The 20,978-nt window shown below is 42.6% G+C and overlaps 1 protein-coding gene across 1 annotated transcript; it reads right to left on the bottom strand.

Moving 5' to 3' along the window:
- Window positions 1-983: 983 nt before the first annotated feature.
- On the bottom strand, window positions 984-1,922 carry LOC105735673 (uncharacterized). Its single transcript, XM_031916969.2, has 5 exons — window positions 1,727-1,922; window positions 1,566-1,639; window positions 1,343-1,492; window positions 1,180-1,271; window positions 984-1,104 (listed from the first exon to the last, which is right to left on the bottom strand). The coding sequence occupies exons 1-5, from the start codon at window positions 1,833-1,835 to the stop codon at window positions 984-986; spliced, it is 546 nt and encodes a 181-aa protein (XP_031772829.2). The 5' UTR covers window positions 1,836-1,922.
- Between the last annotated feature and the right edge of the window lie 19,056 nt (window positions 1,923-20,978).

Here is a 20,978-nt window from a genome sequence, read left to right as displayed (position 1 = left end):
TCGGATCGTAGCTTCGATTTTCACCTAAGCTCGTCAGGGTCCAGAATAGGCATGGCAATTTGCGGAGTGCAATGAACGTAAATGCGAAATTCGTGGAAATTTTGATCGTAATCTGGGCTCAGGGTGAGGAAAGCAATCTCGGCTGTCACCTCCTCCTCGTATATCGGTGAAAATTTCACGTTGACCGCCACCTGCAACCCAGGTTTAACTCTCGCGGCATCCATAATCTCGATCTGCGAGAGGAGAATTACTCTTTTAAGTAAGTTCTGTCCGATTTTGGAGATTTTAAAAATTTATAAAGCTCGGAAACCTCGACGACACTCGGCTCCCATACTTCGGTGTACACTTTGTGGAATCGTATATACGCCCATTTCGACGTTTTATTCGTGATCGTCACTTTGCGGGAATACTTTTCATTCACCTCGAAATCCTGGTTAAACAGAGGCGATGGACGTGAAATTTAAAATGAGAAGAAATATAAATTAAAAGAGAATACCTCAAAAATGACAACGCTTGGAGTTGCGTAGAAGCAAGTATCTATAGGAAACACTTGTTCCTTCGACGTTTTGACGGATTGTTTTAGTACAATTTTTTTCAAAATTATTTCATCTCCTTTTACTTTCGCCTCGTCATCTTTTTCATCTTCTTCGAGCGATTCTTTCTCGATTTTATTCTCACTCGCCTCTCCAACTTGTTCCTTCATCACCGAGATATTTTCATCTTTTTTTACAATCGCAAACTCTTCGCTTCGAATCTCTTCGAAAGAAGTTTTTTCCACAGAAGTGATTTCTTTAACTTTGTAACTCTTCGAGCATATATATTTCGGTCTCCTCGGGAAAATGTCATCCCTCATCTCGCGAAATATCTTTGCGATAATTTCCATCTTTCTCTCTTCTCGAAGCTTCTCCTGCTTCTTCTTTTCCTTTTTACTCTTCAATATCTGTTTTTTTTTTTTTCGATTTAAGAAAACTTAAAAATTCGAGTTAGAATATCTTTGAAAGTTTTAGATGTGGAAAGATTTTTTTCCACAAGAGGAAACTAACTTTATCGAAGATTTTAGAATCGGATGGAAATGATTCGGGTATATTGTACTCCAATCTTATTCTGTAAAAATGTATATCTCGCGTACAAACTCTCGTTTGTTAAACAATTTTATAATGAAAAACGATTTCCAAATACCTCAAGATATCATTCGAACGAATCTTTTGCCTATTTTGTTTCCTTTCCTTAAAATGGCAACTGTGATGCCATTGTTCTTTCAATAAAAAGATCTGAAATATTTAGATTAAATTAAAATTCCGTCCTGTTCTTTTCTTCTCTTTTTTTTTTTTATTCTCTTTACCTTCAACCTGATTACAGATGTGCAAAATTTCATCACTTTACATTTGTCCCAGTATTCTTTCCACATTTCATGTTCCCTCTTTTGTCGAAAAATTTTCAATTTCGTCCATTTCGTTAACTCGTACTCCTCTTTTTCTTTCTCTTCGATCTCCTACGTTACAAAATAAATTTACAAAATTTCGTCCAACATTTTATCAATATTATTTTTTCGAATCGTCTCTAACCTTTTCATCCTCCACTTGCAACTTTAAAGCCTCTTCCTTCAGGCTCCTTTTATATTTTTCCAAAGCCACGAAGCCTAAATAAACGGATGAGAAGAAAATTGAAGAATTGAAACAAAGAATCCAAACTCCTCTTATCGGAAAATTCTAATTCGACAACCTACCTTTCCAAGTTTCTTCATTCTCTCTGTCAAGCCTGGCCGCAGTTTTTTCATCGTACAGACACGTGCACGTCTTTATAAAAATCCCTTTTCTCGACCTTTTCCCACTCATTTCTTCTCCCCCTTCTCGAATATATATCTATACCAAACAATCTTGTCAAAATATCGAGCCGTCAAAACGAAGAAATAAAAGACTGAAAAGGAAATCGAATAACCGGTCGAAAATTGTCATCGAATCTTCAACCTCCTCGGAATTTTCTCTCCACACCTAACCACAATCATCGTCATCGTTCAACGATGATTCAAATCTCCGCGCGTCAATCGTTGGACAAACACTGCCCACTTCTTGGAACGTATTCGAGGTGGCCGACGAATCGAGATCACGACGATCGCAACGATCCATCCTCTGAATTAGCCTGCGCCTCGCCTGCTACTTCCCATCCCGTACATTTTTCCATCGGTTCCACGGATATCCATATACGTGCCAGATGGAATCGTAGCAGAAACTTTCTCCGGGATAATGATGCACCGCACGATTGCACACAGGCTGCGCCGAATGCATAATTCATACGTATGCCACGAACTTTGAACCGGCGCCTCCACCCCGATGGGGAGGAGGGGCGTTGCAATCCTGCCTTTCCCCTCCCCTCCCTCCCTTTTCGCCTTCCGTTTTTTTTCGCCTTCCACGGCGAAAAGATTCGACCCGCCACACACGTCACACACGGCGCCTGTCGTGGGATATTTTCGTCCGATCCTCGCGAGCTTTCGCCGAGGAAATTGCCGCTCGGGTCGCGGAGAGTGGCAATCAGCAATCAGAGGAGGAATCCACCTTTCCTCGACGTTAATTCCTTTCAACCCTACTTATAAACTTTCTGTTCTGGAAATCTTGAAATCTTCTTTACGGAGGATTGATCCGTGACCAATGATCGTGTTATTGGAATATATTTTCTTCTTCGAACAGAAATCTTTCCTTTTCGATCTTTCTTTCTTTTTTTTTTTTTCTTTCTCCTTTTCCTTAATTGTAATTAAGGCAACGAAAAGTTGGAGAGGAATCATCGTGGATGGCGATGTTTCGATGTTCGATTATCGTTTTTCACGATCAATTTTAAGTGATATTTCATCGATCATTATGAATAATGGTGATTGGAACATGGCGACGAGGAATTAAAAATCTCTTTCGTTTTTCCATTTCGTTTAATTGTAATTAGGCAAGGAAACGTGGATTAAAAGTTGGAGAGGAATTATCGTGATGCTTCATTCGATTATCGTTTTCACGATCAAATTTAAGTGATTTCAAAATCGAAACGTCGATCGTTATGGATAATAATGGTGATTGGAACATGGCGACGAGGCGAATTAAAAATCTCTTTCGTTTTTCCATTTCCTTTAATTGTAATTAGGCAAGGAAACGTGGATTAAAAGTTGGAGAGGAATTATCGTGATGCTTCATTCGATTATCGTTTTCATGATCAAATTTAAGTGATTTCAAAATCGAAACGTCGATCGTTATGGATAATAATGGTGATTGGAACATGGCGACGAGGCGAATTAAAAATCTCTTTCGTTTTTCCATTTCCTTTAATTGTAATTAAAGGCAAGGAAACGTGGATTGAAAGTTGGGGAGGAATTATCGTGATGCTTCCTTCGATTATTTCTTTTTTTCACAATTAAATGATTACATCAAAGTATCGATTATTATGGGAATAGAATATTGGAACATAGTGACGATGAATTATTAAAAATCTTGATTTTCTTTTTCTTTCAATTACAATTAGCGAATTAAAAGTTGAAGAGGAATTATCATGGGTGACGCTTCATGATTGGAACATGGCAACGATGAATTAATAATCTTGGTTTCCTTTCTGTGTAATTGTAACGAAACAAAGATTTGAGACAAGTTGTATTTTTCAAGACGCTTTCAACCGAATATTCAAATAGTAGAGCGGAAGTGGCACCTCTCGCGCGAGATGTGAAAAAAAAAGAAAAAAGCTAGCAGCTTTACCAGCAGCCATATGTCGGATAATTTTGTAGATTGATGGAGAATTTCACGGAGCAACTGACACCCGTATACAACGTTCCCATGCTAGGTGGAGGCTGTGTAACGCGTCTGTCACGCGAGGCGTTCACCTTTACTTATTATTGCCAGAGGATATTAATCGACGCTCGATTGGCCGCTAATAACTTTCTAATTTATCGAGCAACAATACGAGCGGAATCGAGGATTATTTGCCTCTCGACACCTCCCCGTTTCAACAGGAACAAATGGTTTTTCAACCAACACTGGATGGAAAGCGGTACTCTTGACAACCGAGGATACGATATTTTGTCCATCGAACCTTTTTCATTCCTCGCTACATACCTTTCCTCCACAAAATTTCGTTTCCATTCGAGAAAAAAGTACTGGAAGAGCACAAGAGAGAGAGAGAGAGAGAGAGAGAGAGAGAGAAAAAGAAGTAAAAACAATCAGGAGAACAGAGAAACCTCGATGTGTCTGCCGCGTAAGAATCTCTGACTTTCCAATCTAAAAAGTCCGATCCAACCAACAAGAGAAGATTAACCAACAAAGTTATCTTCAACAAAGGGGAGAGAAAATTTGGAGAGAAACGAATCGTATCGAAATCCGTTTCACCTGAGAAATCCGTGAAAGGGGGGAGGGTGGGAGAGGGGAGGGGGCGACAAGGCACGCGCCCTCTGTCAAACAGTCGCAAACATTTTGAAAACATCTCAATCGGGCCGCGAGAGCGGACGACGGGTGGGCGAGTCGCTCTCTCTCGAGGTTATTTGTCAACCGTCTCAAGGGGGTGGCGATCTCTCTTTCCATCTCGAGCGGAGGGTCGCGTGGCCAAACAGAAGTCGGTCGCCTCTTTTCTATCCTCGATGGAACCTCGTAAATCAACTCTACAATGAGGGAAGAGAGAGAGAGAGAGAAAGGTGAACGCGTTTCTTCATCCCCCGTGGAGGGAGAAAAGCGTGGATCTCGGTGAAAATCCCTTCTTTCTCCCGTATTAGCAAGCGTGCTCCAGTGGGATCGCAGTCAGGTCTACTTCGGTTCCCTTCCCAAATTTGTCCCAAAGACCCAGTGGCCCTAAATTTTCGAAAACTGTGCCAGCCACGAGAGCCTTTCTTCCGAGACTTTCCACTTTTACAAGACTGCTTGGACAAGAGCGCACAATGGAGGTCTCCCGCGACGAGCTGCCTGCAAATGATTCACGTTAGACTGAGATCGCTACCGGTGTTCGCACGGGTTATAAACGCATAAATTCTCTCTCGCTTAACACGCGCCACCGCCGCTCGTGGCCCCAATATTTCAAGGACGATGCTGGAACGACGACCAATCCTCTTCTTCCTCCTCCTCCTCAACATGTCGTACCAATCAATTTTTCTTTTATAAGGACTTTTATAAGACTGAAGGAAACTATTTCGATAAATGATTTTGGAGAAACGAGTCAAGTTCCTCGATTTGGACAAAGAAACGAAACAAGGAGGACTATCGCGTATGGATGGAAGGAAGCGAATAATTAATTTACAACCCGATATAATCGGGAGAGGGGGAAGACCGGCTTCGGGATTCGAGACGCTCGTCCGTAAGCGTCGACAGTTTTTAAACGGAACGCAAACTTTCTCCGTTGGTTAAAAATCCAGTCGGTTACCGAACGGAAGCGGCGGTCACGCAACAGCCATCGTATTATCGATGCACACGTGCCTTTTGTGAAAAAATTCCGCCGCGTAGACGGTGGCCGGCGGTGGCACGGGGCTGCAAAACCATCACGAGGGGGAGGTGTGATGCGTTACAGCTGGTTAAACAGCTGTGCGGGAAAAAGATAGCCGTGAACGCCGCGACAAATTTCGATACCAGAAAACCGAAATCGGACCAACCAACCTTCCCTTCTTCTTCTTCTTCTTCTTCTTATTTCTTCTCCTTTTTTTTTCCATTACATCATCTTGTTTCGTTTATTCTTTCGGTGAAAGCGGATCAAATTTTACACTCAAATTTTATCGAAATCTCGCGCGGGGGGTCTCAACGTGGGTCTCTGCAATTTTGAATTTTTTTTTTTTTTTAAATTTCTTTCAGGATGAATTTAAAGAGGGGGGCAAGTAGCGAGGAAATTTTAATGTCCCGGTAACCTACATTACGGAGCGGAGAAATTTGCGAGGAGACAGAGGAGAAGGTAGGGTAAAAGTCGCCCTCTGCGAGCAGAGGTTCATTGGACGGGACAATGGTGCGGAGAGTAGGTCACCGGGCCCCGCAAGGCCCCTCGTAAATTTTATTGGCGCACGGAAGCCTGGTGTTTTTCGTGAAAATGGCCTTACGGTAGCCGTATCTCGTGGCTTAGCCTAGGAATTTTTCACGTTTTATCACACCGATCGACAACGAGGCGAATGGTGAATCGAAATTAACGTTGCCATTGACATTGCCGTTCTTCGTGTCGAAAGAAAGAAAGAAAGCTCGTGGGAAAATGGTGAATTTTAAGTTTAAGAGTCTCTCATAAATCTTCATTTGCGTAATTTATTTCTATACAACGAGAAATGAATGCGTTTAAAAAAATCTTTTGGTAAAATTATCGTAAATGTAATTCTCGATGAATTTTTGAAAGATCATTCGAGCTATTTAGAAACGGATGCTGCAGAAGGTGCCGTGTCATGGTTTGGGAAAAGATGAAGGGGATATTAGAGCATGCTGAAACACCGGTAGCTACTATTAGATTTTTTCTTCTTCTGTAATTAGTATCATCAGGAATATCCGTTCGAATCGACATTTATGGGTATCCTTAAACGATCTCACTACACGCATATATGTATAAATATAGGGCAAAATGTTAAAAATGTATTAATTTACGAAGAAATTACACAAGATGGAATGGAAGATATCCGTCATATGGGATCGTGTGCCGTGTAAAATGTTTTTTCGAAGTATTCCATTTAATTACTTCTCGAATTGTTCTTGAAAATATCTGCAGCACAGACTTTCCAAAGATGGTCCATTTTGCGAGACATTTTCGAAAGCTGAAATTCATTTCGGAGGACTCGTTGTCCTCGAAGTCGAAAAGACGAGGATCGACAATGGACATTTCACGGGACTTAGTTATAAAATTGACCATAAATACGATCGTAAAATCCCATTGCACGTCCTTCGAGACACGATTTTAAGGTCTGCTCTCTTGTTCTCGCAGCAGTTCTCTCAACTTGGCTTTTCCTCGCTTTTTCACTCTCCTCCTCGCTTCCAGTTTCAAACAGATTTGTCTTCTTCTTCTTCTTCTTCTTCTTCTTCTTCTTTTTCCTTCCTTCAAATACGTAAACGATATCGTAAACGTCCAATTATTCTTTACACTTTTTCGTTTCCCCTTTATTTCTTTAACGTTCGTTTAACGAATGGATCTGCAAAAAAGAGAAGAAAAATAATAATAAAAAGTTTTCATCTCGATCGAGATGAAAATTCGATGGAATAGAACGATTTTTCTATTTGGGAAAAGAAGAGAGATAAAAATTGGAGAGTTGGAAGCGTGCTTGGAATTGTAGCCACTTTTTTTCCCTCACCTTCTTCCGTGCAATAAATCAAAAAATGAAAAGTCTTGGCCTTGAGAGAAGGGAGAAGAAGAGGAGGTTTCGGAGATGGGAGAGCGGAAATTTTGGAATCGACGACCGATTTCCTATGGTCGGACGACGGCCACACGCCGGCCACCATCGGGTACCCTCATAAACTCATCAACGTAAAAGTCGATTTTCGCTCTTATTCTTAGGATGACGACCTTGTAAATTATAACGAATAATAATATAGGCAGGGGAAAGGACCGAGGATCCTTTGCCCCCTTGGTCGCACGCCGACTTTTAACGTAATTTTCTTCCCTCCTCCGTTTCTTCCCTTTTTTTCTTTCACTTTTTCCAAACAGCCTCCTCTTTCCTCTTCTCCCTCTTCTTCCTCTTCAAAATTTCCTCGATCGTACCCATTAACGGGATTAAAATAATCAAAAACAATTTAGGATCCACGAACGTATATATTTTCCACGAGTACACATCCGAGCACACTATCGCGTAATCGCGAAGAATAAATTTAAACGCATCGTTGTTACGGTTCGTCGAAGCGAGAAGAAAAGGAAAGGAAAAATCTAAAATTATCTTCGATAATTTTATCACCCTCCTCCACGGCAAATTATCACTCGTAGTCCAATTATAATCCACGATGGATGGAAATCTGGCGCAGAAAAATGGCTCGTTTTCACGGTGGCAAAGGGGAAAGGACGTGTAATAGCGTTGCGCAAACGTCAATTGAAGCCGAGATCAAACGACGACGTGCAATCGCGGCACGCTCAAAGGGACGAAATACGACTTCTCCGTTTCCGTCGTCTTATTTGAATCGGTTTCACAAAGCGAGGTGGTGGTCCCTTCGAAACCGAAGGTGCGGGGAAGGGATGTGACGAGGAGAGGAAAAGGGCCACGAATCGGCTCTCTCCATCTCTCTCTCTCTCTCTCCCTCCCCCCCTCTCTCCCTCTCTCTCTCTCGTAAAGAGTAACCCGATTACGGCCGCGATAAATCTCGAGATTTTCCGTGTTACGCCGTTTATCGAATCGATAAATCAAAGGTCACTTCAAACAAGTATTTCCCGTCCCGGCTATCAGTTCGTTTGCGTCGAATTTTTTTTCTCCTTCCTTCTTTCTCTCTCGCGAAATTTTCATCTTCTCCCCGATCCGATTTTCAATTTCTGTTTACAATTTCTCTCGCACGCGGAGAAGAATGCGAAGGTCGTCCGTTCCCTGGATTTTATTACTTTTTACACTTTTTTATCGAAATCGAATATCGAAATGGAATTCGAGGAAAGAGAGAGATTTGTTTTATTCTTTCTCGAAAATAAGATAACTATTGCTATTTTGTTTATTTCGAGTTATGATCTTCCGATTTCTAACGATTCAATGATCGTAAGATGGATTTATCTCGAATACATAGAATGGCCATTTCCCCCCGTTATTTTTATTCTTTTATTCATTCGTAATAGACTCAACAAGAGTGTTCGGCCAGAGTTTAACATCTCGTCCCAATAACGTGGCTCCAGCTAATATACGCTACTCAGAAAAATCTGTTTAATCGTATCCCAATATGAGTCATCCGTCATTCTATTATCGATAATAAATTTCTCAAAGTCAAGCTCGCAACTCACCAAGGAGATCACCTCCAAAGAACATCTTTCTCCACGAAATGGAAATGGAGCTAATACGATAATACGACTATAACTTGTTGTGGGCCAATTCGAAAAAAGAAAAAAAAGGAATATCCGTAAATCACGTTGGGCCCGATTAAAATCGTCGATCCGGTTTCAAACATTTCATTCGTGGCGAAAATTTCGAAAGAGGGATCTTCTGTCGCGGAACAAAAGGCGCATTTCCAAGGAAGCGAAACACCCACGTCGATCGCTGCCCCCAATGGTGGGGCACGCTCGGCCTGCCTCCAGTAACGCCCACACTCGCTCGTGACTTGAATCCCCCGAGTTTCGTGGTGGGGCTCGACATCGATTCGAAAAGGTGGGGGATAAACGTCCGTGCACGCCGCATACTCGTGCATACTCGACGATAATCCTTATCCGTGGTTTATTTCTGTCCCGAGGGAATCGATCCTGCCAACCAATTGCTGCCTTAATCCTTTCCACCATTTCACAGATCGAACTAAAGGGAATTGAATCGTTTCTCTTTCCTCGCCAAACTCGAAAAACTAGCGATACTTGCAGAGAGAGAGAGAGAGAGAGAGAGAGAGAGAGAGAGAGAGAGAGAGAGACATTAATTCGTTCGTTGCGAATTTTTGGAGCTCTTTTCGAGGAATTTCGTACTTGCTTTGTGCCATCGTCGATGCTTGATTCTGGATTTATCTTCGTGTATATACACGCCTCTCGAACTGAATCTAGGTTAATTTCACGCTCGACCAAATTCGTCTCTGTTCTTTACTCCGTTGGTCGGAGTGAACGCGAGACAAACGATTTAATATATACACGGGATATTTTCTAATTAGAAGGAAAATTATACAAATTATTCTTATAATGCTCTAAATCGTGCTCTAAATATCCAAAAACGTGAACCGAAACCACTCGCTTCTTTAGAATCCTCTTTTTAGCGCTATATAAGAAAAGAAGGAGCAACGATATCTTCGCTTTTCCAAAATCGATCTTCTCGACCTTACGATACGATTTCTCCCACTATAGAGAACTGACTCGATCTCGTTCGAAGAGAGCATCGTAAAATGTAAAAAAAAATAGCTCACTTTTGTCAAGTTAAAACGAACGAATCGGTGGGAAAGATCGGTTTCGAGATCGTAATAAGCGCCACCGTGTTTTCGCCTGTTTGGCGGGTGGCCAAACTTTGCCACAGGTCAGTACGCGCGTGCCTTAGTGAAAAGGTGTAAAATGGTGGTACACATGGAGGGAAGGGGTTGGATAAATCGATTGTTCGGATCGGTGAATAAACCGACGTCGTTTACGAACGAGCGGCGCTTATTGTCAGGGCGGAAATCAAATGGAATGGAAATATTTACGGCTGTCAAGGGGCTCGAGTGAGGGTGGGGAGTAAACACGGATAATGGTTGTAACGACCGGTCGCAGACAGAAACTGGAGCTGATCATTGTGGCCCGTGGCCTCGATTTCACTGTGCGAATTACTCACCGATTGTTGTTGTTGAAGAGTTGTCGAACGTTCGTCATCTACGCCAGGCCAAACTCTAACACCTTTCCTCTCTCTCGGGCCGGACGGAAAGATGAGAAGAAAGGATTTGGTAGGCACGGTCGTATATCTTCGCTCTTTATCTGTAATAATTTATCTTAAGGACACTCGCAAATTACGATTACGTATAGCGTGAAATCGTATCAAAAGCAGGTTCCGTCTTCTATGAATGATAATGGACTGGGATAACGAGTGAAGCCTATCTAATGATAAATTTTGAATTGAATTTTTTTTTTTTATAAGAAATGTTAAAAGTCAGAGAAGAGAAGCGACGATTTATAATAAAAATAAAAAAAACCCGTTTCTAATTTACTTTTTTGACGATTGATGAAACGATTGAGAGAGAGGGAGGGAGAGAAAGAGAGGAGGGGAGGGAAGACGAATGGAAAGAAATGGAAAAGCGACCGCAACACACCGGACGATTATCCATCGCTCTCCAGCAAAATCTCCAAAAAGGATTAGCATCGTGGGCGTGGTGTGCCTTTTTAGATAAAGAAAAGGACAAATTTTTGACAAATTTACGAACCGTTTCGTTGTAAATTAGCCTCGCGTTGCGTGTGCTCTTGCCGTCTCTCGATAGCAGAGAGAGATGAGAAATAAAGAAAGATTCCGTTGTGGCGGAAACGTCTTATTCGGTTTTGTCGATGCCGGACAGCGTATTATTCGTTGACTCCACGGGATAATTAATGAACAGCCACCACAAACGGTCGTGTAACAGGCCGCAGGGATTATCGGATTAACCACAGACGGCTTGACTTTTGAAGCCTAAGGGAACATATTAACACGGGATTAGGCGGACTGTTGCTACTATGCTCGCACTGTGAATTGGCTAAACTTTCCATATAATCTGGTTAATCCTGTCCACGCTTTCAAACGTGTTCCACGATTTGTTTGTACAAATGTTTTGATAACAACAAGGATTAGGATGGCTACGCGATTTAACGGAGCATCGAGTTTAATTATAACTCTCTTTGTCGTGTTTCTTTTCAAATCAAAATTTGTTCATAACACGAATTCATAACACGATTCTAAGACGAAATCGGTCAAAGTTTATCAAACAATCGCATTGTTTAATAAACTCCGTTAACAGTAAACCTACCGACATTTCACGTATACCTATTCCTACCATGAGCGGTCGAATGCAAAAAAACATTTGTATCTTAATATAGAAAGAGATTTTAGCTAATTGGATTCGTAAAGTAAACGATATACAGAAAGTTGTGAATATTGAAAAATGGGTTGTATCTACATTATAGAAAAAGTGAATGAGTCATATGGCGATACTACAGTAACTTTGTATACAAGAAGTTCTAAACGAAGAAATTTCAAAAACGATCATTTGACCGTGCGTGGTAGGTTCGGTGTTAAAGAAATGTAATTAACGATTACGTTTAACGAAATTTCGAAAGAATATATTTTCTTCGATCACGGAGAATTATATCGATCGGAAAAAAAAAGAAAAAAAGATTCGTTTCGAAAGAAACTATTCTCTATCCGCGAAAGGAGGAGAGACGCGGATAAATCGGTGAAGGATTAGATCCCCAGTTGAGGACAAATGTCTCAATTGGCGGGCGTTTTCGGGCGTGTTTTCACGGATGGGATCAGGTGTGAAGACCGATCCCGAGTCGGTTGACTATAAATAAGCGAAAGCACGTGTCGGCGACGACGCGATCCTCACCTATTATTAGTGGCAATTAATGAGATACGCTTTCCACGGGGAATGTATCCGTGGTAAAGCGCGTTCGCCTCGCCTATCTCGCCGTGGAAACTTCCTACCGTCCTAATTGCGCCCGCTTATGCCCTCGTCAAAGTGTATTCTCGACTTCTCGCCACCGCACCTCACCTTTCGTTTTTCTTCCCGTTCTCGAGCTTCCGTGGAGAATTAGGTGTCGATGCAAATCCCCCCTTCCTCCTCATTTCTCTTCAATCGCCCATCCTCCAATTGATTTTTTTCTTCCGCCAATTTCGATTCCAAAAATTATATACAAATGTTAGAACCGAGCGATATGAAATAATTTTAACATTTTTATTTTGTATATTTTAAAATAAAATTATCTGGAGTATACTTATATATAAGAAATACGATATATATATATATATATCGTATTTCTTAGTTTTCATTAACCATCTCTACTTCTTCGCCCCCTGTTTCGTCCGTTTCAACCGTTTCGGAGACTTTCCAAAGTCAATCTTGAATACTCTCTATTCTGGTTTGAATATAAGGTTGTACTCTACCTGCTACCACATATAATTTTAGATTTAAAATTGTATAAAGAAGGAGATCGCTAACAGATCATAATTCCTTCTTTTCTGTTTCTATTCTGTTCTTAAATTTCAAATTCTGCGATTCCAATGTATATTTTATATTTCGGTGTTTGTTCAGTTAAATTTCTTTTAAAATTCCGCTTTAACCCTTTGCAGTTGTACCTTGCCATATTGACGACAAGATACGTTTTATCGTACGTTTTATTTACTAATGTAAAATTTACATTTTAACTCTGCACTCGTATTTATATTTATATTTAAGAAAGTTAGCAATCAAGGAACAAGAATTGCCTAGAATGTAATTATATTATATACATTAATAAATGTACATTTTATTATTACATATATATATACATATATATTAATAAAAAATAAAATTTTAACTCTCGTATTTACATTTAAAAAGGAACAAGAATTTTTACTAATGTATATGATAGGGTTAAAATTTTATTTTTCTCGACCAAGAAGACGTCACGATATTCGATATATATATATATATAAAAGAAAGAGAGAGATAAACTCATCTTCAAAATGTTGGAAACGTATTTGAGAATGAAGGAAGGAGAGGAATCGGCGAGCCGACAAAGAAAGGGAGACGCGTTCGGACGAAGGCGGGCAAAGAAAGGTGGGCCGCGGAGGCTCGCGCGAGATACGATTCGAAAAAATTTCCTCGCAGCTTCCTATGGCGCGGCTCATCAATCTTGGCGCGATTTCGTCGTCCCCTAGCCGGACACCGAGGCACGAAATCCAATTTTCTTCGGCGTGGAGGACGGCGGGAGAAGTAGTCAGCGGGGCACCCGATCGCGCGGACCAATTGGCTCCTAATTTAAGGATGGCCTCGAACAAAAAAGCGAACGTAATTTCGTGGCTGGTCCAGCGACGAGAGCCAGCGGAATCCTCCCCTCGCAGGAGGATGGCTCTCGCTGTTGATAAATTAATTTGCACCGGAAACGCCTGACAAGGAAATGACGCCATCACGCGCTCTACCCACCGCAAAACACGCGGCCATCCTTTGTTCTCTCTTCGCTGTCGATCATATCCGTTTCTCTATTCTCTTATCGCATCGATCCTTTCGCGAAAATAATCTATTTTTCCCTCATCGAAATATATCCATCCGATATATTTCGTAAACCGTGATAATATAAATAACGGGTTGAAGTGTGATTTTAAATTGAATTAAAAAGGTAAATGCAGTGTACGGTCAATGAAGAAAATTGTTGTAAAAAAATTCTAATTATAAATTCTCGTTACAAAGATCCGAGCAAGGGACGAAGTTTAGATGGAAGAATATACTTCGAGAACGCATCAGTCTGGAATGCAAAAAAAATCTATATCAGACGCAAGAAAAATATCTTCGACTACAAAATTCTGGTGAAAGCAGAGCGTCGAAGCAAGGGAGCTAGGATGGATCCTTGGAGATTTCAATTCCTTCCCCTCGTTTCTTCGTGACGCAACCGAAGGCGAAGGCGGGTTGGGACGGATTCTAATATGCAACGAGGAGGATCGTGATACACAAGAGATACAAAAAGAGAGGAGAGAAGAAGAGGGAGAAGGATCGATCGGAGGAGAGAGAGAGAGAGAGAGAGAAAGAAGGAGGACGATCTCATTTCGAAACGTGAATGAGCCGGCGGCTACCTCAAACGAGAGCTTCTCCAACCTCCTCGTGACGTTTTCTTCTTTTTCCGCCACCTCTCCGCGCCACCTCTTTTTCTCTCCATCTTTCTCCATCTTTTTTTCTTCTTCTTCTTCTTCCTCTTCATTTCTACTCCCCGGTAGATTCGAGTTTTTCCCGGGGCACAACAATGGCCACGATCTCACCACAGCCGAGCTACCTGTTACACGGCAGAGGATCGGCATGATGCACCACCTATCTGGATAATGACTAATCAACCCAACACGGGAACGAGCCGACCGCTTCTCGTTGTTTTCTCCTTGATCCATCATCAACGTCCCGATCTCGAGACGTGGATAAACCTGCGACAATTTAAACGCTACTTCTATCCTCGTATTAATTTGAAACGAGGATACATATATATTCGATCTTTGATCTCCACTCTCGCCACAGCCGTTTAAGGAAAAAGCACCTCAAGTTTTATCGATCGATGGAAGAAAGATTTAAAACGTGATGACGAAAGCAACGTACGAAAGTTTTATAACGAGTGAGAACGAATAAAAGATACCATGCCATGTTTATCCATGATACCAAAGAAAATCCATTATTCCTTTCCTCTGTTTCACATCCATTTCCAAACATAAAAATTCCTCCCTATTTGTTATTTCCCTAAGAAAGATCCGAGGGCGAAGGAAGAAGATTCTTCGATCGATTGCCTCTCGGCAAACAAAGATTGCTGGAGAACGAGAAGGGAGGAGGATCTATCGACCACGACGATGATTACCACCACGACGAGGAGGACGATTCGATCGAAGGGAAAAAAGAAAAAAAAAAAAAGAAAAAAAAGGGAGTGGAGGGCTGGCAAATAAAGCATGGCTTCGTCTCGGGTTGGTAACGGGCGCTCTCATCGTTGGCGCTGGTTAATTAAAAGCATCGCTGGTCGAGATCGGGATCATTTGTTTAGCGATCGTGCACGGAGAGTTATCTGGCTGTTACGATCGTTCCGTGTCGGATCGCGATCAGCTACCGGATTTAACATACGAAGAAATCTCGCCGTGGCGAGAACGCGACGGGGGGAAAAGGAAGGGGAAAGGAGGGGACGAGTTTTGGGGAGTTCGAACGATTCGATTGTATTGCGAAATTAATAAAAAAAAAAAAAAAAAAGGAAAAAAGGGAAGAAAGGATGAGAGAGAGGAAATATAAGTAGGATTTATTATTCCCATCGAATCTCGTCTAATTATCAACATCGTTTAACACGGATGGAAGATTGATGATTGTCGAACGAAACGAACTCGATTATGAAGATACTTGTGCTGAATCGAGGGATGTGATTGATTAGAGATTAGAGGAAGAGAAAAATTAAATAATAAATTCGTTGCGTCGAACCGAGACAAGAGAAATATTTCAATACAAACGCGCTCGACTAACTGTAACTAAAAATTTCAGGAAAATTCAAAATGGAACGTGAACACTCGCGTCGAAGGCGCAAAAGGAAAACGCTCATATCATCTGGGCGTAAAAAGAACAAACAAACCTCGTCCAAAAAAAAAACAGAGATCAAAGGAAAAAGGGAGGGGAAAAAAAAAAAAAAAAGAAGAAACGAAGGAAAGGCAGAAATTTGACAGGCGTGTGAGACGAATCCTCGTACCTTTCGATGACTACGCTCGAGCGGAAACGGGTCGAGGAGCGGAGATATCCGGATTTTTCGCGGTTGGATCACACAGACGAACTGCTTAGAGTTAATTACTCCTTAGATAGAAGCCCATTATCGTTCACAATGAGGGTCGAAGGCAACACCTCCTCTCTCTCTCTCTCGCCTTTCCAGATTCATCGCCGCCTCTTCTTCGAAGAGATATGGAGGGTGAGGTGTTTTTGTTTTTACCTAATTTGCCCGGGACGGTCCCCCAGTTGCGCTCAGGGAGGAAGATGGGCGGGAGACGCTGTCGCCTCAGCCGCCATTTCTCGGCCCTTCCAGGATACCCAACCGCGGAAACTTGTCCAGTCATCGGCTCTTGATCGAGCCGACGCGCTCGCTTCTCCACCTCTCTCGTCTCCTTCTTCTTCGTCTTATTCTTCTTCTTCTTCTTCTTCTTCGGATGGTCTTGCTCCTCCTGTTTCCACGCTGTCCTTCCTAACGGTATATACTATATCCATCGAAAAGCGTAGCTGGACTCGTGCAACTCGGTTCCTTTGGGACTCTGATAATTAGTGATAAATGGGATTTACATCTAACCTTGAAAATAATTTTGGCCAATCGAGAAAAATAACGAGGTTTCGTTCGAGTTACCCGATCTTCTCCTCGCGTCTGTCTCGGTGTTATTAAAAGGTGTTATTATCCGGCTAAATCCGGCTATTATCCGGAAAAATATTCCACCGAGAAGATTTCTTCTCTCGAGCCGATTCGAGCCGGATCTTTCCAAGGATCTTTAGAAAATAGGAATCGAAGGCGGCTAGGCATCACGATGGACGTGGCGGGACGGCGTGGAAAAAACGAGTTGAGTACCGGTAGCTCGAAAGTTTAATTAATGATGGAGGAGTCGAGGTTCATTCATGGGCCGAAGAATTTCAGGCGCACGGCAAAAAGGAACAAAGTCGCCAGGCCGACGAAACGAGCAACGAGAGAGAGAGAGAGAGGTTCGAATAAAAATTGGGCCGCATTGTTGCCTCTGTTCTTTCTTTTTCTCTCTCTCTCTTTCTCTCTCGTCAATGACCCGCTGTGCCTCCGAAAAGGAAAATTTCATATTCTTTCGACGCCGCTGTCTTCTCCTTTTTTTTTCTCTCTCTCTTTTTCTCCTTCGCTCTTTGGCCGATCCGATTCATCGACCAGCTAATTCCAGAAGCTTGATTAGCCGGGAGAGTATAGCCGCTCTCATTTTCGAGTATACCTAGTGCGGAATGAAAGGAGAGCTCGATTGAGAGCTCGTGCAACCGATATGTATATGAATATCGATTAATTTTCTTACGTTCTCGATGAGATTCCTTTCAAAGAGAGAAAAAAAGGTTCTTTTAAATTTGCACGAGCTCTCCAATGTTCGTAATTCAAAACAAATTGAAGTTTCGTTTGTAAATATTACAATTTTGGGGCCCGTAAACAAACTTACCTCCTCCCATTCCGCCTACCTTTCTTAAACAACTTCTTCCCGCGTAAAGAAACAAAAAAATAAACAAATTCTCCTTCCTTTCGAGAGATGGTCGGAGGAACGAATTGAACTACTTCATTTCGTTCAACTCGATCGTGGTCAAATCCGATCGATCCGTTTCAAAGTGAATCTTCGTCGAAAACGTTGATTTCTAATTTTCCCTTCCATCCTTGCATACCGGCGCGATTTTGCCGTCTGGCAAAAACCCGGAGGGACAGCGGATGACAGGCGGGAACGTCGCATTCCGTGGAAATAAGAGATAAGGAAATAAGAATGAGGGGGGGGGGGGAGGATTTTCATCTGTGGCAAACACGTGTGTAATACGCGTTTCCCTTTTTTCCTTCCGTTACGTACGGTCTCGTATCGGATGCAGCGGAGCGGATGCAGCGGAGCGCACAGAAGCCTTCCTCCAGTGTAAACAGTGGAGGAAGCGAGGCATTAGAGTGGAATGAATGCCCCGGGGCGTACAAAATCAGTAATCTCGCCTCCGGCCGCCCAACCTAACCCGCGTTCGTTCCCCTTAATGCCTCCTACCTTAACACCGCCGCGCCGCGCAAAAACGCCGCAATATTCGCCCTAACTGCCCGCTGCCCAACGGATCCACCCAATCTTCTTCCACCCGGAGGAGGAGGAGGAGGAAACCGCGCGCCCCCTTTCCTTCGAAAATCCAACTCGAGTGGGTTTACACCAAATATACGTTTCTTCGTGATTCAATTCGTCATTTTTCGTAGACGTCTCTTGATTTTTATATATATATATATATATATATATATATATATATATATATATATATATTTTTATACGCGGAAATTAACGTCGGAATGTCGGGATTTACGACCGGCTCGTAGTAAAAATTCTCGCGTAATAAAAATTATCGGCTCGAGGCGAGTAAAATATTTTTCCTTCCGCGCGCGACAGGCGGAGGGGGGGGGAGGGGGGCGGGAGGATCGGAATCGATGAATCCGAGAATCGAGGCGTTTCGCGTGTGCGTGTGTGTAGGGGCACGCGAGGCACGAAGGCGAACGTGCGACTGCGTGCCACGACTCTTTGGAGAGGACGTAAAACGTGGCAGGAAGAGGGGGATAGGGAGAAGGGACAGGTAAGAGGAAGAAAAGAAAAAAGAAAGGGAGGGGGGGGGGAGAAGGCAAAGAGAGCCGGACACAGGTGGGCGTCGGCTCCGTTTGTAAGCCGAGAACTGCGAAAGCTACATGCCTTCTCGCCTTCTCTCCTCCGCTCTCTTCTCCGCTTCTTCTCTCCACCCCCGCGACCAAGGGCGATTCGAAACGTCCCCTATGAAATCGAGATCACAAGGTGGTAGGATTTCTTGTTTACACAAGCTGCACACAGCTAGCGAACCTTATTCGACCTCAAACGATCCCAGATGAGAGGAACATATTTCTCATGCATCAAAGTTTCCCCCCTCGTAATTCTCCTCCATTTCCCTCCTCTCCTGCCTACCACTTTTTCCCATTTTCACGGGGATCCTTTTGCAAAAATTCCATATAACAGAGTTACGAGAAGTTAAAGCGAAACAGTTGTGGAAATTTATCGATCGAGGATTTTCGAGATTAATGTAAAACACGGGGAGAAACACCGTCGGATTCTTGTGTCGATCGAAGAGATGGGACGAAAGGCGAAGACGCATGGATGGATGGATAAATGTTTGGTGGGCGATATCAACGCGATATCAACTTTGATATTTAACGAAGGAGGAACGGTTGTGAAGAGGCGGCGATTCGTGCCACGCACAATTATCGTGTTTCAAGGATTTCTTCAAGTACGGCTTATGGATGCTCGCTGCGCGTTCAATGAGCCGTATCGGTATGCATCGAGATGACGTTAGTCTCCGCTTTGGAATGCCCGCACGTGGCTCGCGCATTCCTCGTTTCGAAGATGAAACGAGCGCTTCTGAAGCTGAAACTCTCTTGCCAGCCGAGAAAGAGGTCGCGCGCGCCTCTGTTGTTGCGCGGTTTAAAACATTTTAAAACATCGATTCAAAAATCTGGAAACGAATCGAGGATATTTATCTCGACGAAGCTCGTTTCGTTTCGTTTCCTCTCGTTTCCTCTGGTCGCGGGAATAAAAGTTGTTGAAACATGGAGATTGATAAGTCACAGGTGAGAAGAAATTATCAGAGATTTCGTGGAATCTTTATTCCAAAGATAAAATGGAGTAAACGACTCGATTCCCACGAAGGGAATGCAATGCGAAAGGAAAACGCGTCTCTCTAATCGTCTCTAGTTCGGGGAAGGACAATTTTTCTTATAAAAATACACGATTTACAGTTTCTGCTGGTCTCGTTATTCGCCAGGAACGTAATTATCAATGGATGACTTCTTCGATGTTGATGTTATTCCTCGCGAGACGATGTAGAGAGATTATTAAATTATTAAATTTCCATTTCTAATTTCATCCATCGTGTTTAAACGAAAGTTTGAAAGGAAGAAAATGAAAAAAAAGAAAGAAAGAAAAAAAGAGACGGTTGATTCTTCTCTGCAGCGCGTGATATTGAATTTCGGGGAGTTAATTTTAAGGGAAAGCAGATTGCACCGAAGGAGCAACAAGTTTCCCCGAATTAACGCTGATCGGACGCCCACGTGGCTTCGTCATACTTCGTCGTGACAATGTAGAATTTTCAATTGATGGATACGAACCGCGGCTAATCTCGTAAATCGAGCGTGGACGAGGCTCGGGGGTGTCGAACGCCCGGCTACGCTCTGTAAAAATTAATCATCCCCGCGTTAATTGGCGCGCATGATTAAGCGACAACCTGATTTCCCCCCCCTTCCCTTATTCTCCTCTCCCCGTTGTCATCTTGCCCTGTTGTTCATTCGTTAACGTTTCGTTCTAAACTTCATCAATCATCGAATTAACCAATTAACAGTTAACGCGCGAAATTCTATGAAAAGAGTGTTTACCTCGTTCCATGTTTACCCGTCTCGTTTAAATTACGCGGTGAGACGTTATTTATTCTTCGTATTTCGAGAAACCAAGACTATCTAAATCAGGATGATATGCATTTTATTTTAACATACGTGTGGATAAGTTATATAATTTAATTGTGACAGAAATAGCTGCGAAGAAAGATTAAACACATCGTTCTTTAAAATATCCAATCTCTCGATCTTGGAATCAAGTGGAGAAAAATGGATATTTTCCACTCCCTCGACTCGATTTCTCTAAAATGCTTCCGTTTATAATCGCACGCATTAGGAGGAATCGAGGGAGGTATCGAAAGAAATGGTTTCCATTTTCTGTCCGGAAAAAGGGGGATTAATGGCGGGAGGGTTGTGATTAATCTCGAAACTCGCGGGGAATCGGTTGGAGTCGAAGTTGCGCACGAGAGTGAATCAAGATCCGAAATTGCTCGGCGGAGGAAGGATGCACATGCGGCGCGCGTGTTGCGCGGCCGTGTGTGTGGTCCCCCGATTCATCACCACGCTCGCAACGCTCTGATGTGAAGTATGGCCGAGCCGGGAAATGATCCTTTAAATTGGTCCGACACTGCGGTGGGTCAGTTACAACCCATTTGCATCGCGAA

Source organism: Apis florea, unplaced genomic scaffold, assembly GCF_048593485.1.
Source record: "Apis florea isolate Af1SG1 unplaced genomic scaffold, ASM4859348v1 contig_3081_pilon, whole genome shotgun sequence".
Taxonomy (NCBI): domain Eukaryota; kingdom Metazoa; phylum Arthropoda; class Insecta; order Hymenoptera; family Apidae; genus Apis; species Apis florea.
Note: the sequence above shows the minus strand (reverse complement) of the source record. Positions and strands in the feature narration are given on the sequence as shown.

Excerpts from the sequence above, each read along its gene's own strand:
- LOC105735673 (XM_031916969.2), bottom strand. The coding sequence starts at position 1,835 with ATGAGTGGGAAAAGGTCGAGAAAAGGGATTTTTATAAAGACGTGCACG. Across the intron at positions 1,640-1,726 it reads GAATGAAGAAACTTGGAAAG|GCTTCGTGGCTTTGGAAAAA; the intron begins GTAGGTTGTCGA and ends CCGTTTATTTAG. Across the intron at positions 1,493-1,565 it reads TGCAAGTGGAGGATGAAAAG|GAGATCGAAGAGAAAGAAAA; the intron begins GTTAGAGACGAT and ends TTTGTAACGTAG.